Source organism: Anas platyrhynchos, chromosome 1 (genome assembly GCF_047663525.1).
Source record: "Anas platyrhynchos isolate ZD024472 breed Pekin duck chromosome 1, IASCAAS_PekinDuck_T2T, whole genome shotgun sequence".
Taxonomy (NCBI): domain Eukaryota; kingdom Metazoa; phylum Chordata; class Aves; order Anseriformes; family Anatidae; genus Anas; species Anas platyrhynchos.
Window position 1 is genome coordinate 163,313,689 of NC_092587.1, and position 16,763 is coordinate 163,330,451.

General features: G+C 38.6%; 1 protein-coding gene across 34 annotated transcripts in view; it reads left to right on the top strand.

Annotated features, from left to right (window-relative positions):
• MYCBP2 (MYC binding protein 2) overlaps positions 1–8,655 on the top strand; it is a 193,443-nt gene extending 184,788 nt beyond the window's left edge. For 33 of the 34 annotated variants that reach the window (XM_038182409.2, XM_038182484.2, XM_038182684.2 and 30 more), the window contains 8 exons: positions 490–622; positions 904–1,007; positions 2,098–2,286; positions 2,773–2,880; positions 3,843–4,052; positions 6,299–6,406; positions 6,606–6,771; positions 7,845–8,655. In XM_038182409.2, coding sequence (XP_038038337.1) covers positions 490–622; positions 904–1,007; positions 2,098–2,286; positions 2,773–2,880; positions 3,843–4,052; positions 6,299–6,406; positions 6,606–6,771; positions 7,845–7,960 — 1,134 coding nt within the window. In that variant the 3' untranslated portion in view covers positions 7,961–8,655. The remainder of the gene's footprint in view (positions 1–489; positions 623–903; positions 1,008–2,097; positions 2,287–2,772; positions 2,881–3,842; positions 4,053–6,298; positions 6,407–6,605; positions 6,772–7,844) is intronic. The other variant, XM_038183065.2, reaches the window with a different exon arrangement.
• Positions 8,656–16,763: the final 8,108 nt, after the last annotated feature.

The following is a 16,763-nucleotide window of genomic DNA, read 5'->3' on the forward strand; positions in this document are numbered from 1 at the left end:
TGATGTTATTATTATATCTTTATGTATTATATAACTGCCATTATATAGTACATAGTATTATAAATAGCAACCATAACTATCAGCGTTGTTTTGATAAACTTCTGACATGGTTATGTGGAGGTATTTCTGATGTTGTCTTGTGCTTTTAGTACTCTGTGGCATATGGAAGTAGTTAAATAGCAGTTAGGAACTCCAGGTTCCATACTTTTTAAATTAGAAAAAATGTTGTCTAACTCTTTTCTTAGCATTGCTGCAGTATTGCTTCCCAGTCATGTTATACGGAGTGATAATTTTATGTATTCTTACTTTCAAAAACACAAAACCTCTATCCACTCTCCTATATATACAACGTACAGAATCTATAAAAGAGAAATAGCTTGTAGAAGACAAATTTGACAGAAACTTTAAAATACCTGTTCAGAATCCAAAGAGAGAGTGACAAAAATAACATAGAAATGCTATTTATTATCTCTTTGATTGACCTGACAGGTATTCAAAGAAGAAGAAGAAGCTATCAAAGTGGATCTTCATGAGGGTTGTGGTAGGACCAAGCTTTTCTGGCTGATGGCATTAGCGGATTCTAAGACTATGAAGGCTATGGTGGAGTTTAGAGAACAGACAGGTAAAACAAATTGTATTAGCTGTTCTTTTTCCTGTTTATACTTGCCTTTTACCTGAGCATTTGTCAAAAAAAAAAAAAAAAAAAAGTTAGGATTTTCACTTGCTTAAGTGAAATACTTTTGATTGCTGTTTTTTAATAAAAATAAGACATTTTAAATGTGTAAGAGTTATTGTTTGGTTGGTTGTTTTATGTGATTGTTGTTCAGCTGTCTGTTTTTAGGATATCCGTCACTTATGTTTTCTTACAACAGTCTTCATTTTTGTTTCCTTTTGTGGACATAGGCAAACCGACCACCAGCAGTTCCGAAGCATGTCGTTTCTGTGGTTGTAGGAGTGGAACAGAATTATCAGCAGTGGGAAGCGTTTGTTCTGACACAGATTGCCAGGTGTGTATTAATAATTATCAGTCACTGGGAGATGCATAAAATAGAAGAGACTGTAGGATCAGACCTTATTTTGAGTAAACTTTATCGCTGTGGTCCATTTTAAATGAGTTCTCTCATGAAAAAGGTTTGAATATTGAGTATTGTAATACGATTCAAATATTTCCCAGTTCGTAAATATTTAGCTTAATTATAAGCTACAAATACCAATACTCAACTGAAATAACAGGTAGTTTCATTATCTTCAAAAGTATCTCAGGTTTTCACAGTGGTATTCCAAATAAAAAGTTAAATACACCCTGTCAACATAAAGTCTAGTGTACTGGAAAGCTTGTGGTTTGTGTAGCAGCCTGTATATATTATGTGAGCATAGAAGATACAAGATTTGGGGTTGTTTGGCCAGATTTGCCGATTGTATGCATGTGTCCTGAGTAGTTTTATGCCCTTAAAGTCCAGGTACAGACGTACGTTTGGCAGAGGGCCAAATCCCAACAAGTTTTTTAGGGTACACTATCTATTTTTGTTTGTGTTGCACATTTACATCTTCTCTGTCTCTTTCAGCCTATATATATGATTGTAATAATATTTCGGCTCAAATCATTGTTGGCTTCTTGGCAATTTACAATAGTTTTCTACTTACTAGGGCTTGAAATCAGAGGTGATTCAAATATCATTTTCATATAAGCATAATTTCTAAAAGCATTTTATGCTAGTTAATAAAGAGCTCATAATGTGTTTTAATACAGGGCAAGTAGTGTTTACATGAGAGGTACTTAATATACAAAATACACGTGGAAGATTAAAGAATATTTCTCTGTATATTAAAATGAAATGTTACAATTTAAAAATCATGGTTTCTTTATGCCATTGCTATTCAGGAGTGATACTTCATGGGTAACTGAAGATATGAATTCTACTTAATGTACACAAAATATTCAGTTTTTCTCGAGTACCTCCTCTAGCAGTGGACAGCAGTATGAATAGTGATTCTTTCTTCTCAGTTTATTGCATGAACCAGCAATCCTTCAAAAAGTAGCATGATATCAAACTCTTCTTTGGAGGGAGAAGTAAGATGATTGTTTACTTTTAATAGGAGTATGCTAAAATTGCCTGCAGCAAGACACATCCCTGCGGTCATCCATGTGGAGGTGTTAAGAATGAAGAGCACTGTCTACCATGCTTGCATGGTTGTGACAAGAATGCTACCACTCTTAAACAAGATGCTGATGACATGTGTATGATCTGTTTTACTGAAGCACTTTCAGCAGCACCAGCTATCCAGGTTCATCCTTTTTCCCCCCTTTTTGAAAGATAATATTGTGGTTTTAATATTAAATGTCAAAGAAGCTAAAATATAAAATCATTCAAATCACATTGTTAAAATTTTCAAAACAGACCCAGTAACAGTACTTAAGTTACTTGAAATGCTTTATTTTTCCCGGAATTACTGCTATTTCAAATAAGCAGGTTGTATCAACTTAACTTGCTATGTTTACTCTATTTGAAATATAGAAAAACAACTAAGATAACAGATATATATCATATATATTTTATACAGCCACTGATTGTTCTAGAATGGAAGGGTTATGATTTTAACAAATATTTAATATTCGTTCATTTCTTTATTAAGAGGAAAGTAGGGGTCCTCCAGGCTTTTAAGTAAATTAATTTTGTATTTTGTATGTGTTGCCACTTAAAAGCAAGTAAGTACTTATATTTTAGTGGTTAATGTAACTTAAGTGTTCATTTGTTCTTTTTTTCCCTAAAGTTGGACTGCAGCCATGTTTTCCACTTGCAATGCTGTCAACGTGTACTAGAAAACAGATGGCTTGGGCCGAGGATAACTTTTGGGTTTATGTCCTGTCCTATTTGCAAGGTAAATGATCTATGTGTTTACTTCGTAGATCGAACAAATTACCTAATACTCTCTCTCTGTCCCCACACTTTTTAAAATACTATATTGCTTGTTGTAATATAAATTGGATATACATCACTTGTTTCCTTAACTTCTCATGTCTCTAAAAAAAGATGATGGATGCATCTCATTGATGTATCTTTTTATGTTCCCTACTATTCCCTAAAGTAAGGCTCCTCTTAAAAAGTAAGCATAATGCAGACGTTACCTTAATGCTGTTTTATTCTTAGCACCATCTGCTTGTGAATTCCCATTTTAGGCACTGGGGGGAAAAGGGAAGAAGTAATCTTAATTCACATTGTCTCAAGCAGTAAACCTAGATTCTCCATTTTATGTACACCTTTTAAATCTGCTTTGCTTATCAGTGGCAGAAATGCAGAGCTGAAGAATTACATGGTATCTTCAGAGACGCACCTTAAAGCCATAGGAATGTTAAATTTGTCAGGCATTTGTACATGCTGTGTTTCTTCCTTCGTGCTGCTTTTTGGTAATTTATGGCAATAGCTTGTAATTATTAGATGATAAAGACTTGGTACGGAGGACTAAAAGTCATGATTCTTAATTGTTGAGTAGTAAGTCAAAAAGGAGCAAAATTAGAGAAAACAGATAACCAGAATGTTCCTGTGCTAGGGTGAATATTTCATGTACCTTTTACGATCCCTCTGTGGTTGTTACAGTCTGTTGTGAGTCTGTTGATTTCATATAACAAAAGACCATTTTTGTTAAAAACGTATTCCAAAATCAAATAAAATATTTATCAACCTTTTTTTTATTTGAAATGTCCATTACCTGAGTGCTTACGTTCTTACGACATCCATTGTGCTATTTGCGTTTGACCAAAATACAAGTTACTACAGGTATTGTAATAAAGATGCAAGATATTTTAATTATGTTTTTTTATTATTATTATTTATTTATTTCAGAACAAAATCAATCATACAGTATTAAAGGATTTGCTTGATCCAATCAAAGAACTCTATGAAGATGTAAGGAGAAAAGCACTGATGAGATTGGAGTATGAAGGGTTGCACAAGAGTGAGGCCATCACAACACCAGGTGTTAGATTTTATAATGACCCAGCTGGCTATGCCATGAACAGATATGCTTATTATGTTTGCTACAAATGCAAAAAGGTATGACTATTAGTATTTTCTCAAATTAAATGTATGTTATCATAAGTTTCAAAAGTCACTTCTTAAAGAATGGAACAGATCATTAATATATTGTGTATGGTGTAGGAAAGCAAGAAAATAAATTGTTAAACCTTAAAAAATAAAAAAGAATTAAAGACAAAAACAAACATTGAGCAAGTTAGACGTACATAGTATCTTACTTTGTAAAGCTCAAAAGTATGTACAGAGGAATTCAGAAACCAAAAGCAGATTGAGGCCATAGCCTTCTTAAAAGAATGTGCAAATGACAACTTTAGCAGAATACCAACCATCCCTTTGTCATACTTCCACCTCATCCTTTATGTGAATATTAAAATGCCATAGGTTTCGTTTTAACTCTTTGATATAGGGACTTTGGCACTAAGATTTCACCTGAATTGGGCACCTTTTGCCTGACTTGGAGCTCAATACAACTTCAGTAAACAGCAAATGTGAGGCAGAAAAATGACCTCTTCTACAAGCCTGTTGGTGTGGTTTTCCCCAGCAATAGTCTTAAAAGACAGGAAAATATATTCTCAGTTTTGATCCATGATGCTAGAAGTCTTAGTTGAATTGTTTGGTATGGGGTTAAGGAAACTCTTAAGTGGTTATGCCTAAGTTCAGATCTTAACATATTGAGATCCTATGTAGAAAATACAGAGCTGATAGCCAGGTGAGCTAGAAGAATGAAAAAAGAAGTATAGAAACAGGGTATGTGTCATCTAGCCTGCTGGGCTCCGGGTCATCTGTGTATAATTTTCTTCAAGCCGAGTATATGAAATTTATCAAGAAAAAAAAACATATACAAACAGCCTGATCACTTCACCAGCAGAGAAGGACAAATATTGTTTAACTGTGGTTAGAGAAATTGTAGATTGTCACTGACCCCCTCCCATTGTTTCTGTCATCTGAAGCTGATTTGAGTGCCCAGCTTGCCCACGTCTTTTTCTTTTTTCCTTAGGAATGAATGGAATGAGGCAATTTCATTATAAAATTTTCAAGAGGAACACCAGTAATTGTTATGTTAAATGGAAATGTTCAATTTGGAAATAGAGGAGAAAGGACTGACTTCCATATGCTAGAGAAGAGCAGTAATGACAGCCCCTCTAGCTCAGTACTATGCAGTTTCTCAGTTCACTTATGTTTCTGCCTCCCACAGTTAATCAATTTTCACTTCTCATCCTTTAGCAACTTGCTTCTTGCCTTTCTAAGCTCCCTTACAAAAATACTTTTGTTTTTTCATTTTTCTCAAACTTACACTGTTTTTCATTACACTTCTTTCCAGTATTTATTGCTGTTTCTGTTTTTCTTGTTTCCCTTTTTCCTTCCCTTGTATCTCATTATTCCCTTTCGTACTGCACCCATATGTCTTAACAGCAACATTCAATTAACTAATTTCTAACTTTTTCCCTTTTTCCAGCTCCTGTTCAACACAAATTTCAATCTAATGCCCTAACATACATCCCTTAGGAAGGTCCCTGTTCTTTTAGTCTGCAGAGTTTGGGGGAAGGTGGTCTGCTTAACTTTTTCCTTCCTCATACTTGCCTTGAGACCATTTTCCCTAGCCTTTTGCAGTCATAGAGCCCTAATTGTCACTGCAAAAAGGAGAGAATGCTGAGAGCAAGAATTCTGTTCATTGTCTAATTAGTTAATAAGATGGTAATGAAAGAAGCAAGGATCTTAGTCCTCACCTCATCTCACCACTCCGTGTGAAAATACTTTATGAAGAAATTCATTAGATTTGGCAGTCTTACCTGGTACATTTTTGTCCCTAATGTATCCTGGTAGAATAACATGAGAAACTGTAATGAATGTCTAGAAAACAGAAAACTTGTAAGATTAATATAAGATTATTATGTAGAAAAGTTCTAATTATAAGGGATCGCACATGAGCATAAAAACGGATACTCCCTTTGGCTGATGAAAAGCTCTGCTGGCAGAAGGCTTCCTCAGTCTGTCTAATATGCAGTTTGTAGAATATCCATACCTTACAGTCACTAGCATAGAGCAGAGTAGGTTGTACAGTTTTTAATCTTGTGTGTCCTGAGATCAAGACATTGTCTCAGTGCCTCAGAAACGTGTACAGAGAGTCAATGTCAAGAGTTACTCAGGATAGTGTAACGGATAGTGTAATGGTTGTTATTCATCATTTTCCTGTTACAAAACAATTTTGTTAAAATACCAGTTGTCTGTTGTTTAATGTCCAACCATTCCTATCTGAAATTTAGGCATATTTTGGTGGCGAAGCTCGTTGTGATGCTGAGGCTGGACAAGGAGATGATTATGATCCAAGAGAGCTTATTTGTGGTGCATGCTCTGATGTTTCAAGGGCTCAGGTAAGAAAAGAGCTTGTACTGAAGTTCTTTACTAATTCTAAAGCTTTTCCTGAGTATATGAGCCATACAGTAATTCATACTCATTAACAATTATTTGTATCACATGATACTAATATACACTAAAAATGAGGAAATGTATTGTTCGGATTGTTACATCATTGCTCTTTCATTTATCAGTTTTTATTTTCTTTCTATTTAGATGTGTCCCAAACACGGTACAGATTTCTTAGAGTACAAATGCCGCTACTGCTGTTCAGTTGCTGTTTTTTTCTGTTTTGGGACAACACACTTTTGCAACGCTTGCCATGATGATTTCCAAAGAATGACAAGCATCCCTAAAGAAGAACTCCCACACTGTCCTGCAGGTAGTATTTTTACAGAGCAAATTTAGCAAATGAAGTGCTGAGATAAGTAATTAGTTCTAACTGATATTCTTGTCTTTTCACGCTGATAATTTTTAGGGTCGGATTCAGTATCTGGAATAATACTAAAATGAGTTTCCTCTATGCATGCTTTTGATTTTCCTGTCAATAATACAGGCAATGTGATCACACTGATTCTTTAAACATTACTTTTGTTACAGAAGGACATTTGACTTTACCTACACCAGTTCAGACCTGAGATGTGACATGGTGTATCAGAATTATATTGAAAACTTTTAACATGCTACTGTTAAAACCTGTGTCTGGACTTAGGTACCTGCCATGTGCAAAATATTGCCGGTGCCTTAGTTTCTGACTTTACATGCCATTAATTTGATGCTGATCTCATTGGATCATATTATTTTCCTTGCTGTTAAAAACACATGACAGCTTTTTGATTAAGGTATTTACATAAAAGAAGTAAACAGGAAAAAAAAAAAAAGATACCTGTTAACACCTTAAAATTCCTTTTTATTGCAGAGTACAACTCTTGTCCATATTTACTGATTTTGCTTTTACATTGTGCTGCTCTTATCCACATTATTGATTTGATGAAATCTATTTCAGTTACTCTTCCTGTAAGCTTTTTGCCTTTTCTACTTTGATGGATTTGATTTATTTTAATTACGTGGCTGCTTGGTCTTTTTTGTTGCTGGTAGTGGTGTTTTTTTTCCGCTTTCAATATGAATTTTAATGTTTGACACAACTCTTTTAGGAAGCTAACGATTTGTGATCATGTTTTATTAGATCTAATTGAATGGCAATATTTCTCTTAGCTTATTTAGCCTTTAGACTTCTTGCTTGAATTTGACTGTGTGAAAGCAGTAATTTCTGCTGTTTCTTATCAATTCATAAGGAATCAATAATAAAGGCCTACCATATATCCATACAAACATATTACCTTCACTTAATATGTTTTTTGAGGAAATTGGGTTTTATGTGTATGTTATCCAAATTTACATCGAGTATACAAGCACTGATCCCTTCTTTTTCCCTTTCTCTTAAATTCCGTGTAGGTCCCAAAGGTAAACAACTTGAAGGAACAGAATGTCCACTTCATGTTGTCCATCCACCCACTGGTGAAGAATTTGCTCTGGGTTGTGGGGTTTGCAGAAATGCTCACACTTTTTAGACTTTTGTTTTTTAACCAGAGCAAAACAGGTGCCCTCATCCCACAAGTGTCCTGAAAATAAAGTCCAGCTGGGATGAGGATGGGACCATTTCATAACCCAGGTAAAAGGAACAATTTACAGTGCAAGAAGGATGCCAAATACCATGTACATAATTCTTGCTGTGAGAAATTGACATTTTTTGAACCGAGACATCAAAACTTGTGAGGTGTTTGCATGTGGCCATTACAGTCATTGGCTAGGAAACATTGGACATTTACAAATAAATAATTGCTATTAAAGGATCTGTGTGTCTGTGGACTATGAATGATGCTGGCTTTCAGGAGAAAGAAAAAATATTGATTATTGTATACTGACTTTTTGTAATCTTGTACAATTGTAACGCATCACAAGTGGGGATGGGAAAGAGGAATATTCTGGTTTATTTCCTAGACTGTTATTAAAAAAAAAAAAATTGTGTTAGGAAGGCATAAATGTAACAAGTATCACACTGTATATAAAGGTATCAATGTTTGTCCTGTATAAGAATTATTAAATTACAACAGCAGTTTCATTTAAACTTCTGGGTTATGTTTGAGCCTGAAATTTTAATGAAGTGCAATACTGAGTGTGCCTCATATCTTGCAGCTGTAAACATAATGGAATGTACATGTCAATAAAGCCACTGTACATTTTTATACAGTGAAAGTCTAACAAATGTGTAAGTCTTAATTTCAGAAATGTTTTTAGTACGAGGGATTTTTCCTCATCATTATTTCAGCAGGTTCTTTTAAAAAGTAGGGAAGTTGTTGGGTAAATGGTTGATTATGGAAATACTTCAGATATGAAAAATGCTGCTCGAATCTTCTTTAAAAGAAAAGCTGGATAATTTTATTATCATTCATATGAAGTATTGCATTTCCAATTCAGTTTTCAAAACACAAGACTTCATTTTATATTATTTTTATCACTTACTAAGAACTTCTAGTAATATATCATCCCCACTTCCAGGACAAATAGCTTTTTGCCATGAATCCTGCTATTTTCATTTAACAGAGTCCTCTAGCCCTCTGTAGTGAAAGCAAAATATAACCAGAGGAAAAGGTTCTTTCCTGAAAAAGTCTCTCTTTAGCTTTTCTCTGATAGGCATGCTCAACTCATTTTCTATATTTTTTTTCTTGAAGTTGATGAAATGTGCTTTACTGATGGACAAAAACAACTGCACTTACAGTTCAGATACCAATAGACGGCATCCAGTTATGTCAGAGGATCTTGATCAGACTGGAACCATCTCTCCTAACTTAAAACATCTGTAATGTTTTAAATCTGTAACATCTGTCTGCAGTTTGGAATAACTGGGGGAAAACACACCGTGAAGTACAATTTATCTCGTTCACAGTAGTGATGTACCATGGTGATGTACCAGTCTCAGGTGTGTGAGTAATATTAGTGCAAGAAATGTCAGAGTAGATAGAAAGTTAGAAGTATTAGTGTACAATCAAATGTATTTTATGTTATCAGTATAATAGACACGTAGTGAACGAATTCATGCGACTCACTGATGTAAGCAGATACAGCGTACTCAGTAATGACAGGTGGGAGAGGCTGCAGGAACAGAGGCCACGACTATAAAACAGGGCTTGCACTGGGCTTGCAAAGAAATACACTATATCCTTTTTTTGTACATCTGACAGTCATCCAACTACTGAACCTGTGACAGTGAGAAATTTTAACTAGTGGATATGTATTTTGGAAAGCTATGCAGCAGGAGGCTGCTTGATAAGTTCTTGGAATATATTTGCAATAAATATGATATGTAAAGTAGAGAAAGCATCTAAAACAAGGCTCTACTAGATTTGATTCTGTCTGAAGGACAGCTTTGATGAAAGCAACTGTGAATTTACAACGTTCATGATTCAGAAAGGAGAGGAGAGGAAAGGAAAGAAGAAAGCAAGATAGAAAAATTATGCTCAGTAAATTTGTAGATTTTTTGGGTAAGATCCCGTGGGAATCAAGAAAAAAAAGGGGGGAATCGAAGTTTTCTTTACAATAACCAAGTACTGTAAGATCTCAGCCAGCACCTATGCTAATGTAATCAAGATATGACTTGTACTAAGCAGTGAGCTTGGTCATGTCACAAGTTATGTATTAAGAAAAAAAAAAAGGAAACTAAAATAATTACGGATGAATAGAAGTAGGAAAAAGGGAAAAGATACAAGATAAAATTCAATTAGCAATAGATAAAAAGAATAACAAGTAGACAAGAGAAAGATTGGTCCAGTACCTGCAACGATGAGGTATGTCATTGCACAAAAAATTCACTAACAGTTTGAAATTGAATGTTGGGAAGAAACCAACGTGTTGTTCATAGTCAGCATCTTGAAGTCAAGCTTCTTCCTACATCATACTTCAGTTTTCGAAACAAAGAATGGCTCACCCTGTCCAAGCTACGTCCATACTGTGGACGTTTACCTCAGGTGTAGTCATTCTCAGTGATTAGCAACAGGCACTTCTGAGATACGGTTCATTTCACCTCAGTGCAAGACAGATGCCACCTGGGTATCTCAGATGTAGATGACTAAAATGTGCATCTTTGAAGTTAGGTAGAGTCATCAAAACCTACTCTGCTGTCTGCGAAACAGAAACAATGCTTTGGACCCCACTCATTGCAACCTTCAGCACCAAGGTAGATTTTTTGACAGCATGTCCAAATAGGAAGAATATAAAGGTCAAGGTGTTTGATGGGTGTTTGATGTATTTCTTCTGTGTTTGTGGCTCTGTGTTGCCCAGTTATTATTTTTTCTCTACAAAAACACATCCTCAGCCATTTCTCTGCTCTTGTGCTAAAATACCTTCTGAGAAGTTAAAGGTAGTCATTGTGCCCTGATGTTTGATGGTTCATTTTCTAATACTGCCAGATATTTTCAGAAACCTACTATGGACCCTAAGAGGACTAAGTGTCTTTTTGTGAAAACATAAATTCATTACTCAGTATCTGATGATCCTGTTTCTAGAGCCAATGAACTCTGATTAGGCAGCCCGAGTCACTTCATAATGGTAGCCCATAATTATCCTGGCTTTTTATTAATGTTTAGGGATGGAAAGAGCTGCTGGTTCCTTCCAGTCTGTTCTCAGTATCTTCAGTGGACATTGCACCTACCTGTAGTGTGTGAGAAACTGGCAGGCTGGGTGTAGTTGCAGCACGGGTTCTTGATGTAGGTCCCTGTGGCTCTAAAGTTATGGAAAAACAATTAACAGGCAGAGTAGACAAGTCTGAAGTGCCTGACCCACTATCATCTTTAGAAAATTTCCCAAGTGTGGTACCTTAGTTACAAATTAACTTGAATTCTATTTTTGAAAATTTCAGCCTTCTCTTCCATTTTAGGATAACACTAAAATGAGTTTAGGAAAACAATATCACAGCAGGGAAAGGAACACCAAACAAGATGACACTGAGGTGCAGTGTATGTGGTGGACTGAGTGCAGGATGGGCAGGGTCAAGGAAATGCTTCCCACACACACGACTGACCCTCGCCGATTACTGCTGCAGGGACATGGCACGGTCAAGCATGAGCTTGAGCTCCTGGGTCGAGCTCGGCTGTCCCACGTAATGCTCGCACCTTGGACGCTCTGCTTCACCGCCGTGCCAGACATTCGCGTCACCACATCTCCCCCCTGTGCTGATCTCCACCGCTGATTATAGCCAGATGTCAGCAGAGGCCACTAATCAGATCAGCCCGCGGCGAGGCTGCTGTATGCCTTTCCAGCAGTTTCGCACACGCGTCTGTCAGCTGCCGCTCCGCAGCCCACGCAATGGAAATACTCGGTTCTTGTTCACACCACCCTGCCCGCCTCGGCTCACCACGTGGTGCTCAGCCAGTTTATACACAGCTCCTGGCCAAGGCGAGGCTGCAGTACTCCCACTTGGCTTATACATTATTAATTTACAAAGCTCAAACTTTCACGGGTGTATCCACCTACTGAGCACAAAACAATTACAGCGAATGCAGCACGAACAATTAATCAGCCACCATCAGGGCCTGATAATCTTGATCCTTAAAAAAATGGCATTCCTTAGTCCTAAATTAGATTGCAGTAAGTTAGTTCATTGTTTCAACCTGTGCAGGGACTAGCTAGGGTACATCTAGTCATTCAGGACATAACTCAAACTTTATTTTTTTTTTTCCACAGCCCATTCCTTGATCCACTGCAAGTGTTACAGGTGACGAGTGCAGTGGTTGTAGATGCCTCGTGTCCCCCTGCCCAAGGCATACTGGAAGGGCTGTGCTGTTGCACACCTGCTCTCACTCCAGGGGTGTGCAACTTCAACTTGAGCTAGTGAGCACTCCAGGTGGCAGGTTTTCACTGCGTGTAGCGATATGGATGCAACCAAATACAGAACAAACAGCTTGCAACCAGCAGCACAGCAAGCAGGCATAAGAGGGCATCACGAGTCATCAACAGCCCCCCCAGAGATGCCCCTGCCAGCTAACCAATGTGTTTCTAGAGTGACAGCCACCTCTGTGGTCTGCTGGGATGGAGGAGGCACCCAAGTCAGGGCTCCCCGCTGTTACCACAAAGTTTCCCATTGGCTGTCTCCTGCTAGTTGAAATCCAGTCACTTGGGATGCGACTGATTCTTCCTGTGCACCTAATGCGGGGTTTGGTCACTGATAGTGTTAAACGGTGCTTGAGGTACTGCTTTGGGCTAGCCTCGGAATACATGTCTGAACGCTTGGAGGTTCAGTATGATGGGAAGGGTACTGTCCACCAGCAGTAATTCTCCATCTCCATCTGAGTGGTGGATCTGAAGCACCAGGCTAGAGGCAGGTTTTGTCAGCAGACTCTGTCAAGGAGCAGTAATACCAACAGGGATGATCCCATGCACAGGGTATCTCACCCCACACAACCTGTCCCATGGGGTTTGCTCTCCTGTGCATCAGGTAAGATGGTATGCCCCATCTGCATCTGCCTCTGTCCCCATTTTACCCAGTACAAACAGGATTTGAACAATGACATCCCAGTTCAAGCCACTGCTACTGTTAAGACTATTGTCTCTACCTCCACTCCCTTGGGTTTTCCCATACTACCAGTGTAGTATGGGAAAGTCTGTACTACTGTATGGCCTGGGTCCATACATGTTTATCTCCCTCCAGGTGGAGGCAGGGCACAAGTACATCCCTCCCACCAGCCAAATTACATGCTCTGGCAAGCCCCAGGTGCTTAATGCTGTTTGAACTTGAAGCTTCCCACCAATAGGTGCCTACTGGTAGGACACTGGATCTATTCTTCCAGCACGCTTGTGCATTCAAGGAACTGGTGAACAATATCTGGGTTTCACACCCAGTGCTGGGATATGGGGACTAAGAAACAGGATCCTGGACCTATATTTGAAAACCTGTGTTAGGGTGTCCACGCAGGAGCCCAGGTACCCTCTTTCAGTGCCTACTTAGCCAGGCATTCAATCCTAACACAAATGCCAGCCCCCTCTTAGCAATAAACCTGTTTCGGATTTTAACTTCACCACTGCTATCTTGCTGATCACATTAACTCCTCACCCGCTGGCAGAGACAGCTAAGCTGATCTTCAGGGACACCCACAGAACAGAGAGAAAATTCATGCAAAACAAAAAGCTCCTGTCCCAGTACGCTGTCAGGTCAGCCTGACCCGGCACTATCGCTTTCCGTCAGTCTCAAGTGTTGTTCTCAGCTGGCAACCCGCAGCCCGTGACATGGAAACGTTCAGTTCTTGCCTGCGCTGTCGTTCACATGGCTCGCCATGCTCAGCCTGTCCGGGATGAACTCTGTGCCAAAGAGAGGCCGTGATATCACTGTATCGGAGATGCGCCAGCAAATGGAAGATTTTACTGTGATGTCCCACAAAACATAGAAGAGTGATACCATAGCTTTCACAGATAAGGAAACCATCTGAACTATTTATCTGGAAAGCATCACTATAGAGTCCAGACAGAAATAATATCCAGACATTGAGTTTTGAGGAACCTTTTAAAGCAATTAACCCCAGCACTTACTGCAGCATGAGCAACAACACCAAGTAATCCACCTGCTGCAGGCAACACTGCCTTGCTGTCACTCATCCTTAGTTTTATATTTTTATTTTTCCATGCTTGTGAGTATCAGAAGGTCCTGTCTGCAAGTCTTAAGCTGAGACCCTCTGTTTTAAGGACCATTTCACCTGTGGCTCTTTTTTTTTAAAAAAAAAAAGAATGAGTTTCAGTTCCTGTTCTATATGGCCTTGCTTGTGGTAGACATTACAGACTTATTTTATCAGTCCCTAGTGCTGTTTTCTAACAGTGTAAATGCTTCCTTTCTCCTAGGAAATCTTTCCTGACTGGTCAAAATCCAAAGACTGGCCAAAATATGGTATTGTCTGAAAAATGTAGTGACTGTATGAAGCTGACCCTTTCAGGAAGATTAAAACTGTTCAAGAAAATGTTGATGGGATACCTTTGTAATTCTAGGTCAAGACCAAGTGTACTGCATGCAACTCACTCAATATTCAGAGCTGAGTGAAGGACCCTTTCAGCATTCATCTCACGGCACTTCTCAGCCACAGTCACTGTTGATGTTTCCAGAATGCCCCACAGCTCTTTCACAAATCAGCCCAGAGACCTATAAATGCCATCTTTGGACCTTTGTTACTTGGACCTTTCTTTCTTTGCTGTCACCAGCTACCTCAGAGTCCAAGAGCTCCATAAACACCATGGCTTTGTCCAGAGCCAGCCACAAGGTGCTCTCCAGGTGTCAGAAGATCCCCACACCACCAGCTCCTAGGTTTTCTTTTATTCAGTCCTGGCAAACTCCCCCTCTCATGCTTTGCCAACATGCTACTGACACAGCTTGCAGTGCTTTCCACCAAGTCCTGGGCCTGATATGGCTCTGTGTAGAGCTGCAACTGCCCTCCTTGATGATTTTGGCTGATACACCCCCTACTAGTGTGATACACAGAGTTCCAGCTGACTTGTCCTCTTCTCCTCCTACACTTAGTGTGCCTAAAACTTACACAAGCAATTACAGCATAGCAAATAAAGGCACAGGCACTGAAGCAAACTTTTTTCATTCCAAATAGCAGGCAGTAATATAAAACTGTGAGGCAGTGTAAAAAGTCTCTCCCAGTAAGTCAACACATCAACACTCAGATAATGCATTAAGGGTTAAAAATTACATTGAAATAAGGAAATTGCAGGTCTGTTACATCTTATGAGTCCTTTACCACAAGATGTTCATTATTATTATTATTTTATTTTACTTTTCTGCAGACATCAGATTTTCATCAGAGCATTAGTCTTGGTGAAAAGGTATTTCTGACCTTGCATGACATGGATCAGTCACATCATATCACCAGCCTAACACCACCTGAAAGCAATACAGGAGGCTATCAGGAGGAGCATGAACTGCTCGCTCTCCATTCACTATTAAGCAGTAGATCATAAGCACAGGTACTGGGGTCAATCCTTTCTACCTTCCTTTCCCACATACCCAGAAACTTTCAAGTTCTTTATGTATGTATATAACTTATAATTACCAGAAACAGTAACTGGGGGCTGTTATTTTCCCATCTTTAGACAGCCAACCCTTATGAAGTAGGACAGTGACAACGAAAGAAACCTAACATTTATAGGTGGAGACAGTGGAATAGTTCCTTCAGTTTTCTGGAGTGAGAATTGGCTTCAGCCACAAACACACCTTGTTATCTTCCAAGCTTTATGAAGCTGTTCTGTAGAACTCAACAAGTGACAGTCACAGTCACACAGCTATTATATGCTATTATAAGCATGACTGGGATGCTCATTAATGCTCAATATGATAACCCACCTCTGGTCTCAAGATTTTCCTGAGAAGCTGAAGGCTGAACACTGACACTTGCAAATACACATGGGACTATAACGGTTGGGCTACAGTAGATGTCTTAAGACACATTAAATTCAAAAGTGATTATTTTATTATAGAAATTCAATACCAAAATTAACATTTCTCATTGAAAAGCGTTGCTGTTTCTCTACAAGTAATTTTTCTCCTTCCGATAATCGCAAGGAAATAGATTTAGAACTGAAAATAAAACAAACCAATCAAAATAAATAAATACATAAATCAAGCTTCTTTTTATCAGCTTTCAATTATGTAAAAAAATGTCACAGTATTATTTTTTTTCCATGTAGGGTGCTTCTGGAAGAACTGAGGGATGCTGAGATTTGAGAGATCACCAAAGAACTGTTATCCTGTTTCAAAACCGTTTCAAGACTGGGAAATCATTGGACCACATCTGGCTATTTTTATGAAATGTATGATGGAAATATGGATTAAATGGGAGCTATTTCACATTTCTGTATGTCTTGGGAACTTCAGCTTTAAAAATTTCTGTCCTTTACAGGACTGAAGAACATGCTGCATGGCATTGTTCAGCCTGGAGAAAAGGAGGCTCAGGGGCGACCTTATTGCTCTCTACAGGTACCTTAAAGGAGGCTGTAGAGAGGTGGGGGTTGGCCTGTTCTCCCACGTGCCTGGTGAGGGGGAATGGCCTAAAGTTGCACCAGGGGAGTTTTAGGTTGGACGTTAGGAAGAACTTGTTTACCAAAAGGGTTGTGAGGCCTTGGAATGGGCTGCCCAGGGAAGTGGTGGAGTCACCATCCCTGGAGGTCTTTAAAAGACGTTTAGATGTCGTGCTTAGGGATATGGTTTAGTGGAGGACTGGTTAGTGTTAGGTCAGAGGTTGGACTCGGTGATCTTGGGGGTCTTTTCCAACCTAGACGATTCTGTGAGTCTGTTTGAAGGGGCAATATCACACCGACATTTCCAGCCAAAGGGAG